The following is a 22,227-nucleotide window of genomic DNA, read 5'->3' as shown; positions in this document are numbered from 1 at the left end:
TCCTGCCGGTTTAAAGGCATGTGCCCCTACACCTGGCTAGTTTCTATAATCGTAACTAGAAATTTTAATCTTAAATCTTTTATGCTGATGAGTTTCCCATTCAAAATTTAATCCCAGAACTCAGGAGGCAGAGTCAGGAGGGTCTCTGTGAGTTCCAAGCCAGCCTGGTCTACATAGCGAATTCCAAGACAGCCAAGGCTACGTAGAGGGACCCTATCTCAAAAAATTTCAAAACCTATTTTAAAATTTAAAAAGTAACCATTGCAGCTGGCTGGCATAAAGCCTTATTTCCAGGCCTGCCGGCTAGGTAGCTGGGGTCTGGGGATGAGCTCAGGACCCTGCTCTTCCACCAGGGGTCGCCGGCCTTTGCCAAGCCGCGGTGGCCGGGTCAAGCTTGTGTCGCGAGCGGCCTCCGGCCGGGGAGGGCGCTGTGCCGGCGGCACCGGGGGGGGGGGGGGGGGGGCGGGTTGGGGGCGGAGCGCCGGGCGCCGGCGGCTCAGGCTCGGGCTCGGGCTGGGGCTGGGGCTGGGGCTCCAGCTCGGGCCCTGCTGCACCTGTGACTCGGCGACGACGCTGCTCCTCCGCTGCTGCCCCGCGCGCGCGCGCTGCCCCATGGCCCCGTCCCGGCTGCAGCTCGGCCTCCGCGCCGCCTACTCCGGCTTCAGCTCGGTGGCCGGCTTCTCCATCTTCTTCGTCTGGACGGTGGTCTACCGACAGCCGGGGACTGCGGCTATGGGGGGTCTCGCAGGTATCTCGGGTGGGGGGGGCCCGCGGGACGGGCGGGGGTGGGAGGGTGGTGGAACTGTCAGCGCCCCAGTGCGCGCAGCGGCTGGGGCGGCGCTGTCCCCGGGGCGGGAGCGTTGTTTACCCCAAAGAGGCCAGTGGCAGCGCAGGCCCGGGTTCCTGGGCATTGCCAGGGCCTCTGGGACCTGATGCCTTCTGAACGTGGCGCGACCTAGGGTGCCGACTGCCGGACGCCGTCGTCTGCACAGCTCTGCCGCGCTGGGGTTGTCGGCGTCCCGGCACCCTGTCGGTCTACCCTCCGCCCAGGGGCCACTACCTCGCCCTCTGCGCGCCCACTCCCTGGCCACCCTCGCTCCGGGAACACACATAACCGCTTCTGCGGGATTCCCGCGTCTCTTATAATAAGTGGGGGTTCGTGGGGAAGCCCATCAGCCGGCCCCAGAGGCCCTCAGCGGAGACCAGGACCGTACTGTGGGATCTAGTGTTACTGGACATTTCCTTTGCATCCGCCTCCATCTGCTGTGGATCCTCAGTGGGAATTTGCTAATCCCCCAAGGAGGGGTCAGGAGGCACCAGCGGTGAAGGCCGACTGTTCAACTGTACTCTGTACTTAATGTGCAGTTTTGGTTACGCCGTTTAATCTCTGTGCCAAAGAAGAGGCGTGAAGGCCAAATGTATTATTTGTACTTAATTAGCATAATTTAATACTTTATGCTGTGCTAAGCAGTCTACTCCCCTTATTTCATCTAATCCTTATATCAGCCCTCTGAAGTAGGCATCGTTGTGCCCATTTCACGGTTAGAAAAAGAGAGGCTTAGGGTAAATAATTTATCCAGGGTTACAACAGTCACAAGATGGCCCAGCCTTGAAAGCCTGGCGGGCCTGAGTTCCATCCTTAGAACTCAGAAGGAGAGGTTGTGTTCTTGAGAGTTGTAAAATTCAGATTAGCAAACTAAAGGCATTAAAATTCCTACTAAGAACATTAGCCCAGTTGTACAATAGCTGCATGAAACAATATGTATGGGGAGAAGTATGGGTAAGGATAACAATTAATATACAATGATCTTATTCCATGACTAACATCCTTGACCAAAAGATCTGTAAATGGAGTAACTAAAAATAACTAATTCACCCTGGGCACAGCAGTACTCCCCTTTAATCCCAACAACTGGGAGGCAGAAGGCAGGCGGATCTCTGAGTTCAAGGCCAGCCTGGTCTACAGAGTGAGTTCCAGGACAGCCAGGGCTACACAGAGAAACCCTGTCTAGGAAAAAAAAAAAACAAAAAAAAAACAAAAAAAACAAAAACAAAAAAACAAAGAACCAAAAAACAAACCAAACAAACCAAAAAAAACAAAACAAAACAAAAAAAAAAAACACCACTCATTGCCACGGAATGCACTGAGTGCCACCCTGAGGTAGAGAAGGAGCCTTAGGTATTTCTGTCCTATCAGAGGGCATGCATGGCTCCTAAACCAAAGCCGTGCCAGGCCAGGTCCTGGGGTCACCAAGAAGGTTCAGTGTGATGCCCTGGCTGGGAGTTCTCAGGCCTGCCACCTGTGGACTCCTGACCTAGCTGGGACAGCCGGCACTGAGGGCTGGTGTGTGCTCAGAGCCTTCCTCCTGGACGCCCTCCTCCACACTTCCTATTGGCCCCGTTGCCGCTGGGTTGGAAGGCACTGCCAGGGCCCAAGGCTGGATGCTGAGACTTGAGATAAGCGCTTTGGCTGCAGGGAGGAGGGCGGGCATTGCCTGGGATCAGCTGGCTAAGGGTCCGCCCTGTGGGAGTAGAGGTGATCTCTCCCTAGCTGTGCGAGGCATGGCAATGCCTGCTAGGCGTCCGCTTCCTCTTCTAGAAGGAGTGGGAGGAGATGCCACTTCTCTAGGTCTGCAGGGCTGTGTGCTACTGTCCACTCTCCACGGCTCTGTGTCTAGCTGCTTCTTAAAGAGCAGGGGAAGGGTCCAGCCCCCATGCCAGGCTGCCACCAGGCCGCCACCGGGGCCTCCCTCCAACCCATTCTCTGCCTCTTCTCTCCTTGATGGCCTTGCTTGGCCAGAGGCAGGCTAGTGGTGGAGCTACCTTGAGAGACGGGCACTTGGCAGCAGTTAGCTAGAGCAGGGGTTCATCTCCCAGCTAGTCTGGTCTCTGGCAACCGTGGTCATGGAAGAGCCATAACTGGTCGGTGGTGGTGGCTGGTGGGCAAAGTGTTGTCAGGCCAGGGCCACACTCTTCCCCCATCCAGTGTGGGTTGCAACAAGGGTCCCACAGCCAGCCGCCCTGCCCTTCTTCCTCTTTTGGGGTGAAGTGTCAGCAGCCCTTCTGACTTGCCAGCACCCCACTACTGACTCAGCATTTCGTAGTTCAGAAATTGCTGAGTCACAGAGGTCCGTCCCAGCGGTTTTTGCACATGTTGGTCAGCTGTGGCTGTTGGGCATGCTGGCTTCTGGAACAGGGTATATGTATGGGCGTTTGAGGTGGGGACACCCTCTTATCCTGGCAGGAATCTGGGAGGAAGTGACTTTGCAGAAAGGCAGTGACCTAAAAAAAAAAAAAAAGGGTGGGTTCAGCAGAGAGAGGCCTCATTGGAACCCCACTCTGGCTCTGCACTGGGAGCCCTCGTTAACATGCCTGCTGCGTGTTTAGAAAACCATGGGTAGTAATGCGTCTGTACCCCACATCCAAACAGCTCCATACTCTTCACAAATGAGCTTTGATAGAGGAACTCTGGCACCCTGGGTCTTCTGTGTCCTCTGGGCTGGGCAACAGGGCTGGAGTGTGTCCTCAGAGCCACATTACCAAGTGTCTGTATTTACTCCACAGGCTCCCTTGGGGACCCCCAAGCCTCCTCTCAAGCCCAGCATCTATCTGGAGGTGCTTTCCCTAACCAGGCCTATGAAGCCGGAGGCTAGGCAGGCCTAGCCTTGGAGAGGTAGAGTGGAGCCAGGATGAGGTGGGGCTTGCTCCTGTAACCCGATGGAGCAGGGGACTCCTCCATATTGCCCTGAATTGTATAGACCAGGCATCCTGGAGTCCTTGAGTATCCTAGGAAAGGGAACAGAGCAAGACAGGGTATAGTTGCATTCCTTGAGTATAGGCAGGGGCCAGGGAGGGGCACTTCCTCGGTGACCACTTGTGGAGGAAGCATCTCTCCAAGGAGGGCCTGGGTGGGAAATGGCCTCCAGCCTGAGTGTGTTTCCCTAGCATGAATACTGGACTGGGTTCAGGGGGAGTGCTTGGCTACAACCTGGAGCACCTCGAGCCACCCTCCTCCTCCTCCTCTTCTTGTTCCCAGCACTTCTGGGCACATGTGGGGGTGAGAGTTTGAGGGAACCCCTGGGTCATGCTGGTGGTCTGCGATGACATCGTTATACTTCCTAGTTCAGCATTTTCTAACCCAGACTTTGCTGAGTCACGGAAGAATTGCTCTGACCTTCTTTTTCCACTTTCAGCCGGCTTCCAGAGTCTTCGAGTGGGAAAGGGTCTTAGAACTCGGTTATTGCACCCCCTTTTGTGGGAAGAGGAGGGAGGACAAGTCACTGGAGGGATCTGGTCTGTCCCTGAAATGCTCAGTGACAAAGGCTTCATCTTTTGGGACCATTTAAGAAACCAGATGCAGCCTGGTGGCAGTGGCACACGCCTTTAATCCAGCAGGTGAATCTCTGTGAGTTTGAGGCCAGCCTGGGCTACAGAGTGAGTTCCAGGAAAGGCGCAAAGCTACACAGAGAAACCCTGTCTTGAAAAACCAAAAAGAAAGAAAAAAAGAAAGAAAAGAAACCACATGCAAGTCTTAGGGGTGGAGCTCCCTGTGGAAAAGCAAAGACTGTGCACAGTACCCTGGGTTTGATTCTCAGTGCCCCTAACAAGAGAATCCAACCAACTCCCTGCTGGCGAAAACTTCAGGAGGTTTCTGGGATAAAATCCGGATCATGGAGGCTAAAGCAGAGATTAGTATTCTGTCTACCTCTGGCCTGCTGCAGCTTCCTGCCAAGACAGAGATGGGAACGTGTTTGTTTTCATCCGCCCACAGCCCAGGGGTAATGGGAACCCATTCCAAGGAGGAAGACTGAAGGCCAGTTCGGACTGAACTGAAAGAAAGGGGGTCGGGAAGGGGGGTGACAGACTGGCAGGTGGGGAGAGCTGGGTGAAGTGGGTGGGTTGGTGGGCTCCTGCCCACACAGGGAGGAGTCCAGGATTCCCTGCTTATCCAGACTGGCGGGACCTCAGGACTGGACCATTTTTACATTCGGCAGCACACCGGTGCCCGGCTCCCAGTTTCCTGGTTTGTATTATCCCTGTTTTGGTTTTGCCCTGAGTGTGATCGTTAAGCCGGTCACCATAGCCTCCTGATAACTAGATTCTTCTGCTTGCCACCCCAACCTTCTGTCTTGTAACTTTAAAAAGTATAAAACATTTCAGGCACGTCAAGAGGAGGAACAATTTAACAAATGCGTGTGCTCATTCCCCAGCTGCCAAGAAATAAAATGTTTGGTGGCTGTCAGAGGGTCCCTTTGCTTCCCCCTGTCCCTGAGACCTCCTTCCCAGCCAGACGGATGTCTGTCCTTCTGAGAGGTCACAGCACTTTGTACTGTATGCAACAGATGATTTGAAAGGGCCCCCACCTCCTGGGTGCTGGCAGCCTGGGGGGCCTGCCTGCAACCCGTGGCTGGACTGAGAGATTACAGCTGGCCATCTCTCTTCTCCCATTCTTTGCTGGCCTGCCTTCACAACCCTTGCTCTAGGTCCCTGCCAACGGAATTGGTGTTTGTTTCACTGTGTGATCCATACCAGCAGGCACTGCCTGGCACTGAGGGTTGTATTGTGTTCTATTGTACTGGCTGAGAGCATCCTAGGAGAAGCGCCCACCAGGCGCAAGAGGGCAGGCCCAGAAGGGTCTGGGATGGTAGCCTGCCCTTTGCCTCACACTGGAGGGATGGCATGAGACCTAGTCCAAAGCAAGTAGGCCACGTGGGTGCTGGGTGGCCTCGGGGGCCCTCATGACAAGGCTTCGTTTTTCAGCAAGACCAATGTAGAATTGAGGAGTGCCCTGCTGCCCAAGAATTCAGCTGCAGGCTCCAGGACCCAGAGGACCAGGCAGAGGAGGAGCGTGGGAGGGGCATGCTCCTCCACCTCTATGGCTTTGGATAGGCATGAGGAAGTCTCATTTCAGGAGCATTATATGTAAAGTTCTCAGAGTGAAATGCCAGACAAATTCTGTTTAGGTAGAGGCTATCTGTGGCCATGTGCCAGATTAGAAACTAAAACTGAGACCCTCTTAAGCATTTTACTTCTATACATATTTAACCTTTTGTTTATTTATTTAGATTTTTCAAGACCTCTGTGTCGCCTTGGTTTCTCTGTGTAGTCCTGGCTGTCCTGGAATGCACTCTGTAGACCAGGCTGACCTCGAACTCAGAGATCCGCCTGCCTCTGCCTCCCAACTGCTGGGATTAAAGGCGTGCGCCACTGCCCAGCTAACACAGTATTTTCAGGCTGGGTGTGGTGGCACATGCTTGTAATCCTAGCACTTGGGAGGCTGAGGCAGAAGGATCACAAATTCAAGGCTAGCATGAGACTTTGTCTCAGCCTTTTGGTGGCTCACACCTTTAATCCCAGCACTACAGGAGACAGAGGCAGGAGGATCTCTGTGAGTTTGAGGCCAGCCTGGTCTACAGAGTGAGTCCCAGGACAGCCAAGGCTATATAAAGGAAACCCCATCTCCAAAAACCAAAAAGGAAAAAAGAAAGAAAGAAAGAAAGAAAGAAAGAAAGAAAGAAAGAAAGAAAGAAAGAAAGAAAGAAAGAAAGAAAAGAAGTGTTGTTGGTATTTTACCCTTTTGGGGGGGCCTGCCACCTAGCTCCCAAGTAAATTCATACACGGAGGCTTATTATTACTTATGAATGTCTGGCCTTAGCTTGGCTTAGTTTCTTGCCAGCTTTTCTTAACTTTAAATGATCCCATCTACCTTTTGCCTCTGGGCTTTTCCATTTCTATTCCTGTCTACCTTTCTTTGTTTCTTACTCTGTGGCTGGCTGTGTACCTGGGTGGCTGGCCCCTGGAGTCCTCCTCCTCCTCTGGCTCTTCTCTCTCCACTCCTCCATCTCGTTCCTCCCCTCTTACCCAGATTTCTACTTCTATTTCTCCTCTCTGCCTGCCGGCCCTGCCCATTTCCCTCTCCTGCCTCACCATTGGCCTTTCAGTTCCTTAGCAGACTATCAGGTGTTTCACACAGGCACAGTAACACAGCTTCACCGAGTTCGACAAATGCAGTATAAACAAAAGTAACACCCTTATAATGTTATTCTATGACAGAATAGGACCTTGTCTCTCTCAAAAGAAGTAGAAGAGGAGGAGAAGGGGGGAAGGAGGAGGAGAAAGAAAGAAAAAGTTGGTGAAAGTAAAAATTACCAAGAATGGCATGGTTTTGTTCTCCACAAATCTCTTCAATGCCTGGCTTTCTGGAAGGCAGCTGAAGTCCCATGCTTCCATGTTCAAGTGGGAACATCGCATCCCACAGGCATCACGCCACTGTCCTGAGGGCCAGTCACCTTAGTGTCACTGTGTGAGTAGATCTGGCCGAGTGGACTTAAGGGCCCTAGTATCGAGGTCCCTGGGCCTCCAGGCCGAGCGAGAGGGGGCTACAACCTGACAGGCAGGTGCCTGGGTCGTGCTGACTGAGTCTGTCCCGGCAGGTGTCCTGGCACTGTGGGTCCTGGTGACTCACGTGATGTACATGCAGGACTACTGGAGGACCTGGCTCAAAGGCCTGCGGGGCTTCTTCCTCGTGGGTATTCTCTTCTCAGCCGTCTCCGTCTCTGCCTTCTGCACCTTCCTGGCACTGGCCATCACCCAGCACCAGAGTAAGGACCGTCCAGGGAAAGGAGGAAGGGGGGGGGGGGCGCTCCGGGGTAGGGAGCAACCGGGGACTATACCCTGGGACTCCTGTCCAGTTTCTGTTGAGTGCTATTCTAGGGACTGAATGCATCACTTGACCTCCCCTGCCGGGGTTCCTGGCTGTTAAAGTGGGGAGGACGGGAGCCCACACCTCCTCAGGGACAGGAGGATTCCAGACTGGTAGGAAGTATTAGGGACAGGCGTGGCCCACATGAACACCTCCCACCCCAGAGTTGCTGGGGTCCTTTATTCTCTGCCTAGCTCCAGGAGGGCAGCACCCCCTGGTGGCTCTAACAAGAAGCAGCCAGAGGCCGTCCCCTGTCTGATGCAGGTTGGAAGTGGCCTGGGTGTGTGCCTCAAAGGGGGAGTGGATGGTACAGACCTTCAGGCGAACTCTGACCTCCTCTCACGCCCCAGCTTTGTGACTACACATGCAGGGGTGCCCTAAAACTGCGCCAAACACCAGTCTTCCATTTGCATTGGTTCAGAGGCCCGGAGGATCTAGGGATGTGGAGCGGGAAGGAAGGGGGGTCCTGGCCTTGCGGCCACTGTGTGGTATGGGTAGATCTCTCAAGTTACCATCTGGCGCCTCTCCCCTGCAGGTCTCAGAGACCCAACCAGCTACTACCTCTCCTGTGTCTGGAGCTTCATCTCCTTCAAGTGGTCCTTCCTCCTCAGTCTGTACGCCCACCGCTACCGGGCCGACTTCGCTGACATCAGCATCCTCAGCGACTTCTGACCCAGGGAATGAGGTCACTCCAGCCTGGGGGCCCCCAGGACCGGTACTCAGCTTCTGAGTCATCAAGTGAGCCTGGGGGGACTCCAGAACCGTGGCAGAGCATATCCAGCAGGGCCAGTTCGGTGTCCCAGAAAGCCGTCTGGTCCCCCTTTTTGGGGAGACAGAACTGTTGAAGGGGCACTGCCAATCTGCCCATTAGCCTGGCTAATGGGCAGCTTAGACCTTTCCAAATGGATCTATTTTCTTAGCACTCTGAGGAATCTTTGTAAGTAGGGCCACAATAATGGACTCAAGGTGTCAAGGGGTAGGACCGTGAGGTCTGAACGTCTGGTGAGGGGCAGGGTTGGAGACAGGCTTCCTTGCTGTCCTAGACGTCACTGAAGCCGTGTGTGTGGGGGGTGGGGTGGGGGAGGCATCTGGAAAGGTCTGATCAAGTAAGGAATCTCCAGTAGAGCTCTCCAAATCCCACCCCAGTACCTCCATCCTGTTGTTCTCAAGGGACAGGTAGCTGAATTCATCAGTCCCTAGGGAAGTGACAGTTGGCTCTGTCCCCAAGCTGCAAGACTGAACAGAACCCAGTGTCCCTCCCCCTACCTTCCCTCCAGAGTTTGTTTCCCACGAGGGTGCTAGAGCCCGCCAACCATTCCTGTGTGTCACATGCGCACACATGACCACACATTGCCAGAGCTGGGCTCCTCGGATGAGGCTAGACCTGAGGACCACAGGAAACACACCCATGCACCTACCTAGAAGGGCTTTGGGATAAGAGGGCAAGCTGGTGGGGGCTAGAGAGCACTATACCTCTACGCCTGGGTCTCCAGCCTTGCACGTTCACCTGACCCTCACTGCACAAGACCACCCCGACCCCGAGGACCTCTCCCTGCACCGAACCCCAACATTGACGCTCATCTCTCTCCTGAATGGACATGGGCCCAAGGCCTCACCTAAGTAGAGAGGTGGGACGGGGGCCGCTACGTTTATCCTTTCTTGTTAGGTTGCCATTTTGCACGTCCACTTCTCCACCAGGGTCCCGCCCCCCTCGCTCTCTGCCTTACACTGTCACTTTAGCAGAAATACAGCGGCCATTTTTATCAGCCTCAGGGTGTTTCTTTGGGGGGGGAGGGCCGTCTTGAGAGGGGACTGTATGAGCGGGTGAGGTGGGGCCTCCACCTATCTGATTATATCTCTAAGGTAAGCTCTGGGCGAGCGGGCAGCCTACCCTCTTGGCATGAGGAGACCACTAACTCAGTCCTCCTTTGCTCCCCCAGCCCTGCCCTATGGGGCTAGGATGCTCACAGTCTCAGCATCCCCTGCAGATTCCATACCCCCCCCCCCCAGGTCAGAGAAAGAGAATCTTTTTTTCTTTTCCCCCTCCTACTCCAAACAGACTGCTTGGGGCTCCAAGGTATATGGTGACCAGGCTGGGCAGACTTAGAACCAGAAAGACAGGAGCTGGCAATACCCCCCAACTGCCCCCCCCATTATGCTGGGCACGTTTTTTTTCTGGCCTCTTGTCTCATCCATCCTTTTACTTTACGATATATGCTTAAAACATCATGGTAAGGAACCAGAAGCCATGTCCACACCTAGGGCCATTTACTGAAAGATCCAGGAGACGGTGACTACGGACACGGCAGGACTTAAGCCCAGGTGTGTGCTTCATGACCTTTTTGGGGTGTCTTGGCAAACTGAGCCTGAGAACTTGTCCCCTATCCCACAGGGCCCAGTCTGTAGGGCTCAGCCCAGGCTCATCTCCTTTTTCACCTGGGTTGGTGGTAAGCATGTATTTGGAGTGGCTTCTTCCTGCATGCAGTAGCCGTGGGAGGGTAAGGGACTAGAGAGTCTGAGTTCGGCCCCAACTTGCCCCCTTTTTCAGCCCATTGCAGGGTGCCGGGTGCGCACCCACCCCACTGATGATGTATCACTAACATCCAGGAGGCGTACTCACAAGGCCTTTAAAGCAAATAAAACATTTATTGTTCAGGTTTTTTTTTTTCCATTTTTTTTTTCTTTTTTACAAAAACATGCACACATACACAAGGTATGGCAGGTCTTGGGAAGACATACACGCACACATTCTGGCACGCACACGCTCACACACATACGCACAAATACTCTTTCTTGGCCCCGGGCCTAGACCGCAAAAGCCTTGAAGACTTCTGGGGTGGCCTCCTCGCTTCCACGTCTGTCTACTCCTCTACCTTATCCTGCCTCCGTCAAGCTAGTTCTGTGTGGGGCAGCAGTCAGAGCTGAGGTGGGGGAAACCCCAGAAACAGAAGGCAGGCTCACACTGGGAGCAGTGGCCAGGCATCCCTGGGACTGTGTTGTGCTTTTAAGGGGAGATGAAGGTTTGGCACCATTGGGTCAGGAAGCCCAGGACTCGGAGAGCACCTGTCTGCTGCACCAGGGCACTGAGATGGTCCACGTAGGGTGGCCTCTGGCAGGACAGTGACCAGGTGGGAGGCTTGCTGGTGACTGACTACTCACAGGGAGAGCGCAGCTCAGAATGGCTCTCTGAGCCCAGAAGTGCTACCAGAAGACAACTGAGGAGGAGGTGAGAGGAACTCTCCTGTACTCAGGAATAGGGGACCCGAGGCTCCTGCCGCTCCCCTAGCCCTTCAGAACCTGGGAAGGGCCGCCCTGGCTGAGGCCAAGTTCACATTTCTGTATGGAGCCCGGGGCGGTGTGCAAAATCTGGGGTCTTCCAAGTTAAGAATAGTGGTAGTGGTGGGCCCACCTGAGGCAGCCCTCCTCTGTGCAGTCCTGAGGGATGGAGGCCACAGCTAGGGGGGCCTGGACACCAGGGAGCTGGATCTGTTCTAGACGAGTCCAGCTGAGCCCTCGTGCCCAGCCTGCCTCCTCCCAGGATCCTTCCCGGTCCCCATCCCAGACCCAGTGGCCTTCTCAAGTTCCCTGGGGCTGCTGTCAGGGTAGGCTGTGCTCTGGACCTGACTACCTGCCCGGAGGGTCTCTGCAGACCCAGGAACAGGGTTGACAGAGAGGTGAGGAAAGCCATGTCTGAAGGGCAGGTGATCTGTCCCGACGTCCTAGAGATTCATAGGTTCTTCCTCTTCCACCAGTTGCTCTGAGGGCCTGAGTGGGGCAAGGGCAGGATGTCGGAAGGCCGGAGAGCTGCGGGCAGGGCCTTAGTGGCGTTACCCTCACAGCCCTACTTCAAAGGCTTGAGACTATCAGCTGCGTGAGAATCTGTGGTCTTCAAGTTGGGAGGATCCAGAGGCATTAGAAGGCCATGGGCCTAGGGCTGGGGGGTCTGCATTACCTGTCTTCAGCCAGGATACCCACGGAGAGGGATGCCAGTGCGGTCACGGCTTCCACTTCTGCATCAGCCCCTGGCATTCTGGGCAGCCAAGAATCTGGACGGGAGGCCAAGTGCTGCATGCAGCCCCAGTATTTCCCTAGGACAAGAAGCTGGGTCAGAAAGACAAGCTGTTGGAGCTATATCCTAGACTGATACCAAGGCTAGGGTCACGGGCCCAGAGCCCAAGAATAGTGGCCACGTCATCAGCTTGGGGTCAACTCCCCTTCCTGCCCTCACCTCTCAGCAAGACATCTCCCAACTTATCCCTTCCCTACAGCCCTGGGTAACAGCAGATTCAACAAGGCTATGAGGCTATCTTCACAGATAACCAAGCCTCTTTCCTACCCTCCTTGGCTAAAATTCCACTCTAGAGGGCTGGTGAGATTAGAGCAGCAGTTAAGAGCACTGGCTGCTCTTCCAGAGGACCTGGGTTTGATTCTCAGCATCTACATGATAGCACACAACATTCTGAAACTTGGGTTCTAGAGATTCTGATGCCCTCTTCTGGCCTATAAGGGCATTGCATGCACATGCACATGGTATATGGCCATGCACACAGACAAAATACCCCCACACATAAAAAAAATAATTAAAAAATAAAAAGTAAACCAGACACACTTAATCCTAGCACTCAGAAGGGTGAGGCAGTTGGCTCACTGAGTTCAAGGCCAGTCTGGTTTATATAATGAGTTCCAGGACAGCCAGGGCTATATAGGCCCTGTCTCAAAAATCAAAAATAAATAATAAAAGACCAATTCCATAGGTGGGTGGATTCTAAAAGCACCAGGCGGGTCCACTTGTCCCTACATCAGGTTTATGTCAAGATTTGCTCATAGGTTCCTGTGCCTTGGTTTCCTATAGCACAGGGTCCCCCTCATGTGGCCTCCATAGTGCTCAGGCTACCCCCAGGAGGCCAGGCATGGTAGTAAACTCCTGTAATTCCAGCAGGTAGAGGTTGAGGTAGGAGGCTCACACACCAGAAGGTAGCCTGGGCTACATAGTGAGACCCTGTATCCACCAAAACTAAACAACCCAAGAGCTGAGGCTGGAGCTCAGCAGTAGAGTGGAAATCTAGCCTGTGCAAGACCCCGGGTTCAATCACTAGTACTGAAAAGGGGTGGGGGGTGGATGGGAGGCAAGACAGTCATGGCACAGAGCAGGGGCAGGCATCTCCCCGGCTGCTCTGCACAGCCACTTCCCGTCTATGGGACACCCATCATCCTGCTGTTCTGAGACAGTGATAGACATGGACCAGCTCAGTGCGGAGCCGGCCCACGGGAGGTTCCACAGGCAGCTGTATCCGTGGTTATGTGTCTGTCCCCCCAGCCAAGCCCCGGGTATGGGGAATCTGCTTTATTCATCTTCGTATCCCAGTGGAGGTTTGGGGCCTTCACAGGAAGTGCTCAACAGAGAGATGCCTGGTTGAAGTTGAATCTTTTTAACATGTTTTCCAAATGTGGGCTCTTCAAAGGGGTTATGTTCTGAGACCCAGGAAGGCCCTCCCTCCCCACAGCTCTGCAGTCACTGTGACCAGCACGGACGAGGTTAAACCAAACCTTTTTGGCAAGCAAGGCCTGAGTGGTGGTGTCAGCGTGGTCCCTGGCCCAAGATTATGGGAGCCAGAGATGGGAGGGGCCAGTCCCGGCCATCAGGAAGCCACTGTTGTGTCCATGCTGGGTTCAACTGGAGGGCTGAGAGGTGACCCACTCATGGGGATATGCCCACCATTACTCCTGGAGTGGCTCCTGGGAATACTGTTTGAGACTGTCAATGTGCCTCCGGTCTGGCTGGCACTGGATCTCTGAGACTTGCCAGTGGGATGGTGGACCCTGGAGGCTCTCCCAAGTTTGGACCCAACAAGTATCCCAGGTCAAAACTCACTGTGCACCCTGATCACAGCTTCCAGAGAGCGGATGGCATTGGGGTTGGGTTTCTGTTTCCAGCCTTCTTCTGAAAGGGGATCCACCTGCAGAAACACTCCATCAGAGACCCGAGGGACCCCAGGCTCAGCCTGCACAAACAGACATGAGCTGCTGGCCCTCTGAGGTCGGAAGACACTGGTCCCGGACCTGACCCAGGAAGGTTTACCATCTCGTCCCAGCCACACCCCTTCTCGTCTTCTCTACCTGCTCTTTGTCCCGGAACTGTGAGAGTCAGGCTCACCTGCCTCATTTGAAGTATAGATAGCTAGGGTTCCGGAAGCTTACCTTGTTGCCCAGAAGAGCAGCCACACAGGCCTCAGAGGCATCACAGATGGCTGTGAGGTCATGGCCACCCTCTAAGGCCAACACCACGGCGCCTCCTGCCAAGGCCATTAACTGCTGTGTCATGTACCCAAAACCTAGACGGGTGAGGTGGGAGAAAGAGCAGAGGGCTGGAGCGGAGAGAGGCAGACCCATTCCCGACCTCCGTCATTTCCCCCGCTTGCTACCTCCTCTGTAGACAGTGTCTTAGAGATGAGAACCCCATGCGAACCCCACTCATAAGGCTTCATTCCGAGCTCGGAGAAGTTAAGGGTCTTATATACAGGGTCCCACAGCTGAGACTTGAATCCCAGCATCATCCCCTCCAGCTCCAGTCTCTCACACTGGGCCACCTCTTTGTTCCCAGGCCCTGTGGCAGCGCGGACCACACTGACTGTTCTGAGAATGCGGCTCTTCTAACTTCCTCTGAAGCAGCTGAACGGCCCAGTCTGGAAGCCTGGCTCCTACAACTGGACTTCCATCTGGTAGACCTAAGTCTCCAGGGGTCTGACCCTTGGAGGTCTGGCCTGGTCCTGTGCTGTGCTAGGCTGGGAGAACCCAGGGAATTCCAGGGCCTGCAGCCCTACTCCAGACCTCATGTGTGGCCCTAGACTGTGGCCGCCGCTTCCTCCCGCCCCTTTTATTTTGAAAGTACATTCCTGTCCCCACACACCCTGGCTCTTATTCCCCACATCTCCCCCACAGCAGGGGCCCCCCTTACATTTGGCAGAAACATGGTAGCCACCCAGCGGGGCTGGGTGACCCTCGGCAGCATCAAACCCAGCGGACACCAGGACCAGGTCCGGAGCGAACTCTCGGGCAATGGGCATCACCACTATCCTGAAGTTGCAAGGAGAGGCGTCACCCTCTTGGGCCCAGCACATGGCACACAGCAGCCCATGCTAGCCCCTCCTGCCCACTTGGCTGAGGGCACCAAGACAGTCTCCTAATGGGATGAGCCGATGCCCTGATCTCCATCACCCTGGCTGTGGCTCTGGTACACCAACCTCAGAAACCAGCCACACAGAGAATTTCACCAGCAAGGGGCAGAACAAAGACGACTATAATGGGATGAAAGACGTGCGTGTTTGCATGCACGGTATGTGGTTCACAGCCAGCTGCACTCAGGCTGGCCCTGCTCACTAAGCCTCAGGGACTGGAAACATTCGGCACTTTGCCTGAAGTTGAACACACTAAGTTTAGAGCTGAGCCAGGCAACTTGCCACCTGAGAATGAACCAGGGCGGCGAGACCTGAGGTCCTGAGCTGCCAAGTTCCATCCTTCATCTTCTTCCCTCTGCCTGCCCCAAACCCAATGTTCGTGTCCCAATTTAGGCCTTGAAGCTCGGCACAGACACCAGGAAGTCCCACTCAGGGCGCCTGAAGAATTAATTCTCATGGAGAGAACCTCCAGAAAAGGACTTCCGGGTCAAACTGTAGGGTTCCATTTTCCCTAGAAACAGACTGGAGTGAAGGACTCCTTACAAGGGCCCAAAGTCCTTTCCAGAGCGGTGTCTAAAGTAAACCCATCCCTCCTTGTGGACAGCATTTAAGGACACCAAGTTTCTACTCATCACCTCCAGGCAGCATTCTTTGACTAAATGGGGCAGATTTGCTCTACCCAAATGTCCCCAGGAGGTGTGACTCGGACGTTCTCATTCTTGTGTGTGTCCTATTTTCTTACTGGAGCTGGCTTACCATGTCTAGTAACCAAGCGTGAACAGATTGACAAGCCAACTGGCGGCTTCCAATCCAGGGCTGTGGGAAAGGGAGGAGAGGCAGTCTGGATGGACTGGCTCCCTCTAGGCCCCAGAGTACTTACCTGAAGGCAGCCAGGTACTCAGGATCCCCCATGGGTGGATCCAAGCCCCCAGCCCAAGCCACATTGACATTGAAGCCTTCGCCATTGCCGGTCCCCACCTGGAACACGAGATGGAAGACGTGAGGAGGACAGTCCCAAGTTCATCCAACTTCCTCACTTCCGGGAGCCAAGTCCCAGAAAGGGTACGCCACTTGCTCAGGACCACACAGGCAGGGGGCAGAGAGGATCCAGGAAGAAAAGGAATGTGCTGGAAGAGGCCAACCCAGCAGGCAGTTACCTCATCCACAGCCCCACTGCCTGGGAAGAAGTTGCCGTCATCATGGCGATGCAGGGAAATGTAGAGCACACTGGGGTCCTGGTAGAAAGTTTGCTGTGTGCCGTTGCCATGGTGAACATCCTGCACAACACAGCAGACAGTTGATTAGGGGAGGTCCAGAAGCAGAAAGATGGAGGTAAGGACACACTGGAAGGATTTCAAGGTCGGTACCATTCCGAGTACTGGGATGTTAGGCTGACGTAGGTCAGGAAACCACAGTTTCTAGGATCACATGACTGAGTTGCCCCAAGTAATCTACTGTCTGGCAGGGATCCCCCTCTCCACATGGAAAGATGTCCTGTCTTGAGATAGGGTCTCACTATGTAGACCAGGCTGGCCTTGAGTTTACAGAGACCCACCTGCCTCTGCTTCTCAAGTACTGGGATTACTGTCACCATACCTGGCAAAGACTCTCTCTATATATATATTGTGTGTGTGTGTGTGTGTGTGTGTGTGTGTGTATGTGTGTGAGTTGTGTGTGTATGTGAAAGAGAGAGATGTATAAATCATCTCTGTGTAGACATAGTCTTCCTTGCACAAAGTCATGAGGCAGATCATGTGGTCAGTGATCGAGCTTAAAGGGATCTAGACTCAGTCCTCTAGAAGTGCTGGGCTCTGCCTTCGACTCACAAGACCACACACAGGTTCCTATGCAAAATCCCCCCACTGTTCTCAGCGTCTGCTTGGAAATGCTCCTTTCCCACTTGTCCATGCAGATGAGACACGGTACGTAGATGCATACACTCTAGAGCTAACTGGCCTGGGCTCCAATCTTGGTCTTACATCTCATGAGGTGAGTGACTACTTAAGACCGTCATCTCTGTGTGTACTTTCCTCATCTGTGAAATGGGCTACAGTCAGGACCAGATATAAAATTGTCAGCGTCTAGATAGGACTGACAGACTGATGCTATCAGATTCAGCTGGTGTGGTTACTGTGTGGAGAGGAAATGGTTCGCTCTGCCAAAAAGAAGCCAACAGAGGTTAAAGGTGGCACATGAGAATCCCCATCCCCTGCAGGAGCCTACGAACACCAGCACCTCCCACAAACCATCTTTCTGGGCCTCCTGACGGTTCTATGATAAGGGTGCTGCATTTTCCCAAACTTTCATGAGGTAGAGGCTAATGCCGAACTCGGACCTGCAGGCACATCTCTAAGGCCAGCCTCCCTCCGGGTTCTGCCGGCAGGCCTCGGTCTGGTGACCCCAGGAACCAGGACCTACCCAGTCAACGATGAGGATCTTGCTGGCCTTGCCCTGCTCTCGTAGCTGTCGGCATGCGATGGCCACGGAGTTGAAGAAGCAGAAGCCCCTGGAGGGAGGAGAGAGGGTCCGGCCAGTCCATCCCCACCCTTTTCTGCCTACAGGAAGGCTCTAGAGGCTGCCCCCACCTCACACCACACAGGCCCGCCTTCCCATCGCCTTACATGGCTGTGGAATGATCTGCGTGGTGTCCTGGGGGCCTCACCACAGCAAAGCCGTTCTGGAAGGGGAAAGGCATGTATCACTCAAACAGCCACCTCTGCACCCACATTTGCCTGAACCTGGCTCTCGTCCCAGCCTCTTGCCCTGAGGAGTCGAAGGCATGAGTGCCAGCATCCCACCGGAGTGTCCACATACTTCCTATATATCGCATTTGCCTCTCACAGAATCTCTAGATCATAAATGTTACCATCCCCAGTTTATAGATAAGAACCCAAGCCACAGGGAATTAAATAACCCACGTTACGTGGCTGCAAATGGTAGTGCCGGGATTTTAAAATCGGGGCGATTGCCAAGTGCTGCCAAGCCCTTACAATACCAAGGGCACAGTGCCTGCCTCGGCCTATGCGCTCTCAGACAACGAGGCTGTGAGCTTCAGGCCGATCACCCCAAAGCACCTATCTTAGAGCAACGAGCATCACCCCAACCTAATATGGAGGGACCCCATCACTAAAAGGAGCCAATGGGCCTGTGGTACTCAAAAATGGCCATGATTCACCGACAGCCACGAAACAGGCCTTAAGTGATCTCGGATGGTCAGGACGTCTAAGTCACCACGGCCCTAGTGCTGAGTGGCTTGATTTACCTAAGTGACATGAACTTAGGGGTCAGGCCTTAGCTTGGTTTCGGGCCTGATTTCCCTTTCAAAACTGTGTAGCAATATCCACAAAGAATGAGAGGTCTAAGGCTTGGGATCTGGACCCGACACCATCACCCCGGCACCTCCTCTGTGGTTTACCAGCCTTTAATCTCAACTTCCTACCTTTAGCTCTCGGGAAGCTACTTTGAAGGCAAGGTCGGTGACGCTGCCCGCAGCCCAGCGGGCTGCATTGGAGGAATGCAGCTCGTTCCAGATGGTGTCAGTGTCTACCTGTGGGGGCCAGGGTCAGGGACTACATCATCCTATGCTTTCCACAGGAGACAGGGCCCAGTGAGGCAGTACCCACCCCATGGCCAGGACCCCAGGGGCAGGGAGCTGGGCAGACAAAGCTGCCTCCCCAGTGCCCCACCGCCCAAAGGCAAGGCCTCCTGTGTCCCCCAGTCCCAGCAGGATTTCTTCCCAGCACCAGCTCGTGTGTGGCCAGCACTCTGCCTCCCCAGTCAGGGGAGGGGGCATGGCGTTACCTGGGCGGGATTGGGGTTTGGGCCGGGAGGGGTTTTAAGCCCCAGCTGATTCTGCTCAGGCCCTGCGGGACGGTCGGAGCTGGAGGGGCCGTCTGCACCACTGTCTTCCACTCAGGGCCCCTAGCCCAGGCTGGGAGGCCCCCCAAACCCAGTCCCTGGGCCTCAAGGCTAGGGAGGGGCCGGGGGCCATGATGGGGAGATGGGAAGGGCGAGGCGGACCGAGAGAGGCGAGGAAGGCAGAAAGAGTCGCAAGAGGCTGGAGAGAGAGAGAAAGAGAGAGAAGGACAGAGAGGGAGGAGGGAGGGGGAGGGAACAGAAGCAACAACAGTTGGAAAAACCAGAAAGTGGCAAGAAATGGGGCGTTGTGAGCGGGGCACTGACTGTCTCCCCAGCAGCCCACCCTGGTGGCTCCCCCTGCCTTCCTGTACTCAGCCTCCACCTCGTCTCCACACACCTTGCCTGGCACCATGACAGGGGCCTCTTGAGGCAGGGAGGGTCATGCCAGAGGTAGCAGAAAGACCTCTACCAGGTGAGGGAGAGGTGAGCAAAGCTGGGGGCCTGGAAGGCTCACCCTCTAAGAACATGGGAGGCACCCCATAGCCCACACTGGGCAGTCCAAGGTCTGGAGGTCAAGTAGGGCACACCTCAAGCGCCCGAGAGAGGCCCACTCCTGGGCAGGCAGAGCTGCCAACTCTTGGGACACAATCTCAAACCCTAATGTGACCCTCCCTGCTTTGATCCTCACTCAATATCCACCAAATACCTTCTAACTGTGAGGCACTGGGCTGGCTCCACTCTCACGGGACGCTCACGGGACTGGGCTACATCTATCCTAAGGAGCTCCCAGCCAGCAGAAGGGCATAATGGGAAAGACCCTGACCTACCCAGGCTGGAAGAACCACAAGTCATAGGTGGCAGAGGGGCCAGAGTGGGCCAAGAGAACCGAACGGAAGGCCGAAAGCCCTTGGCAATGTCCACTTGAGATCTCTGGGCATACTTACCCCAACCCCGCCACAGGGTAGCATCACAAACATCCGCTGTGCCAGGAGTCCTGTGGGGAGAGACCCAGGCCACGTTTGAGTGAAGAACACAGAGGCCCTAAGGAGAGTTAAGTATGGAGGGAGAAGCAATCCGGGAAGATGCGGAGATGGGAAGCAGGGTGGGGAGGGGCAGGCGGGACACACGGACCACACCAGGGCAGCAAACTGGCATAGGGATGTCCAGGAAGCCGGGCACAACCGAGGCAAGGACACAGAAGCGGGTGAGATGGGCAAGCCCGGGGCGATTCACAGCCGGTCATCATCCATCTCCCTCCCCTACCTGTCAGCTTCCCGTTATCCAGTTTGAGGCGGCTGAGGGGGTTGGTGCCATAGAGGAGCACGTGCCTTTCAGAGTGGACTGATTGCAGCTCCTCTAGGGAGGCCTTCCGGCCTCTGAGACACTGAGGAAGGGCGCACAGAGCTCCTGAGGTTTGCTCACCCTCCCGCCACCACCGGACCACCCACTCTCTCAGCCCTTGTTGACCCCCAAGGCCTCACCCCTTCCCTTGCACAGCCCCCACTGCCTCACCTCACACTGGCTGCGGAGACCCCGCTCCTGCAGCCGGGACCAGATGCTCTGGATGCGGCCTGCATGCTCGGGGTGTTTGCTGTTATCTCCACAGGAGCACTGGTGTTTCAACATCACTGAATCATAGACCAGCCCTGCAGGAAACGGCCATCAGGGCTGGGAAGGTGAGGGGTGGGGGCTAGGGTGGAGGGTGGGTGGGGGCAGGGGGGATCTCCACCACAGATGATCTCCATCTTCAGATGGAGAACAACCCACACCCACAGAGCCCTTCCTGACACACGTGTCTGCATTCCCTTCCCAGCCCTTCTGTGGAGAGCTGGCCGCGTTTCCCTATGCACATGCCTAGATGTCTCAGACAACCTGATGGACACACCAGGGCAGTGCCAAGCCCATTTGCTCTGCAGGACCCCTGCCTTCTTGGTACGCCTACTCCTCATAAGGCCAGACGCATCTCCTATGCCCTTGAGAGTTCATGCCCTAAACCCAGAGAGACTTAACCCAGGACATCTCACTCGGGGTGTCACAAACCCAGAGAGGGTTTGTGTCCCGACGCGGAGAGGAAAAGCAATCCCAGGGAACCCTCAAGACTGGGAGAGGGGGTACCCACGATGTTACTGGCTGTGTGGTCAGTCTCCCATCTGCACATGGAAAACAGGCAGAAAACTGGTTTACCTTGTAAACAATATGCAAACAGCATGAAAACTATTTACATGCCATCTGCATTGCACTAGGTAGGTATTAAAAGCAAAACAGACATGATTTAAATATGTGGAAAGACATGCATAGGTTAAATGCAAATACTATGCCGTTTTACATGAAGGACTTGAGCATCTGTGTATCAGGTGGGCTGGGGTCCTAGGATCAACTCTCTGAGGGACGACAAAGGGACTGGATTTCAGCCTACCCCAAGGGAAGTCTCTAGAAACAGGCCCTGCACATGCACACTGCTGGTGGGAGGGTCACTGTCTACACATCTCAGGACACCGGAGACTTTCAAAATGCTCACACTATTTGACCCAGGAATGCTACTCCTTAAGAGTGACCCTGGAGAGAGAATCCCAGACAGAAGTAAAGACTGACACGTAAGAAAATTCAAGGACAGGTGTGATGGCACACACCTTTAACCCCAGCACTTGGGAGGCAGAGGCAGGTGGATCTTGTGAGTTCCAGGGCAGCCAGGACTTCATAGTGAGAGCCTATCTCAAAAACTAACAAACAAAGCAAATTAAAACCAAAGTCGGGTGGTGGCAGTGTGTGCCTTTGATCCCAGCACTCGGGAGGCAGAACAAGGCAGATCTCTATGAGTTTGAGGCCAGCCTGGTCTACAGAGGAAATTCCAGGATGCCAGGGCTACACAGAGAAACCCTGTCTCACAAACCAAACCAAAACCAAAACAAACAAACAAAAAGAAAAGATAAAAATGAAAACTGAGCTGGGCATGGTGGTTCACACCTGTAATCCTAGTACTTGAATTCCTAGCACCATCAGCCAAAGTTAGAAAGGCCTCAGTCAAGCACGGTGCAAAGTACAGTTCACATGTCTGTGACATTAGAGAGGTATGGAGGCCACCTAAAGCCTCGAATGAAATACACAGAGCTCAAGGCAATAAGATACTTGGTGATTCTTTTTATTCTTATATTTCCCGATATTTCTCAACATGTTTGAAATACTTTTGAGTTCCTTTTGCAAGCACAGCAACAGTTAATAATAGTTTTGCTTTTGTTTTCAAAGGGCTGGCCACGGTAGAAGGAGACTCAAAGTCCTATCCTGGCCCAACTGCCGGTTCTGTCCCTTAACCGTAAGTCACTGTCAACTTAGGTTTCCTGAGTCTCGATGTCCTCACCTACTTCACGGGCACCACAGAGCTCAGACAAGATTCAAGTAGTGCTCTATGGTCCCTGGAACTGTCTGAAAGCCGGCTCACAGTCACGGACTCACGCCCCAGCCACTTCCTTCTGCCTCCCTGAGTCCCTTTTTGGT

At 54.4% G+C, this 22,227-nt stretch overlaps 2 protein-coding genes and 1 long non-coding RNA gene across 8 annotated transcripts in view; 2 read left to right on the top strand and 1 right to left on the bottom strand.

The window, feature by feature from the left end:
* The first annotated feature begins 483 nt into the window (after nucleotides 1-483).
* On the top strand, nucleotides 484-9,472 carry Slc48a1 (solute carrier family 48 member 1). The gene is made up of 3 exons (XM_028891847.2): nucleotides 484-748; nucleotides 7,434-7,601; nucleotides 8,238-9,472. The coding sequence occupies exons 1-3, from the start codon at nucleotides 613-615 to the stop codon at nucleotides 8,372-8,374; spliced, it is 441 nt and encodes a 146-aa protein (XP_028747680.1). The 5' UTR covers nucleotides 484-612; the 3' UTR covers nucleotides 8,375-9,472.
* The window catches only part of Hdac7 (histone deacetylase 7), a 38,971-nt gene continuing 25,362 nt past the window's right edge, over nucleotides 8,619-22,227 (bottom strand). For 5 of the 6 annotated variants that reach the window (XM_028891846.2, XM_037197403.1, XM_028891843.2 and 2 more), the window contains 13 exons: nucleotides 20,248-20,381; nucleotides 19,999-20,119; nucleotides 19,680-19,729; nucleotides 18,317-18,424; nucleotides 17,499-17,554; nucleotides 17,296-17,383; nucleotides 16,035-16,154; nucleotides 15,758-15,855; nucleotides 14,658-14,776; nucleotides 13,901-14,034; nucleotides 13,575-13,659; nucleotides 11,655-11,790; nucleotides 8,619-11,467 (listed from right to left, as the gene is read on the bottom strand). In XM_028891846.2, coding sequence (XP_028747679.1) covers nucleotides 11,422-11,467; nucleotides 11,655-11,790; nucleotides 13,575-13,659; nucleotides 13,901-14,034; nucleotides 14,658-14,776; nucleotides 15,758-15,855; nucleotides 16,035-16,154; nucleotides 17,296-17,383; nucleotides 17,499-17,554; nucleotides 18,317-18,424; nucleotides 19,680-19,729; nucleotides 19,999-20,119; nucleotides 20,248-20,381 — 1,295 coding nt within the window. In that variant the 3' untranslated portion in view covers nucleotides 8,619-11,421. Of the gene's footprint in view, nucleotides 11,468-11,654; nucleotides 11,791-13,574; nucleotides 13,660-13,900; nucleotides 14,035-14,657; nucleotides 14,777-15,757; nucleotides 15,856-16,034; nucleotides 16,155-17,295; nucleotides 17,384-17,498; nucleotides 17,555-18,316; nucleotides 18,425-18,678; nucleotides 18,935-19,679; nucleotides 19,730-19,998; nucleotides 20,120-20,247; nucleotides 20,382-22,227 lie in introns of those variants that run through there. The other variant, XR_005089599.1, reaches the window with a different exon arrangement.
* On the top strand, nucleotides 20,327-22,225 carry LOC119086343. Its single transcript, XR_005089602.1, has 3 exons — nucleotides 20,327-20,411; nucleotides 20,549-20,667; nucleotides 21,979-22,225. It is a non-coding gene; the product is annotated as an uncharacterized LOC119086343 (long non-coding RNA).

This window comes from Peromyscus leucopus, chromosome 20 (assembly GCF_004664715.2).
Source record: "Peromyscus leucopus breed LL Stock chromosome 20, UCI_PerLeu_2.1, whole genome shotgun sequence".
Taxonomy (NCBI): Eukaryota; Metazoa; Chordata; class Mammalia; order Rodentia; family Cricetidae; genus Peromyscus; species Peromyscus leucopus.
The sequence above is the reverse complement of the archived record's forward strand: the minus strand, read 5'-3'. Positions and strand labels throughout refer to the sequence as shown.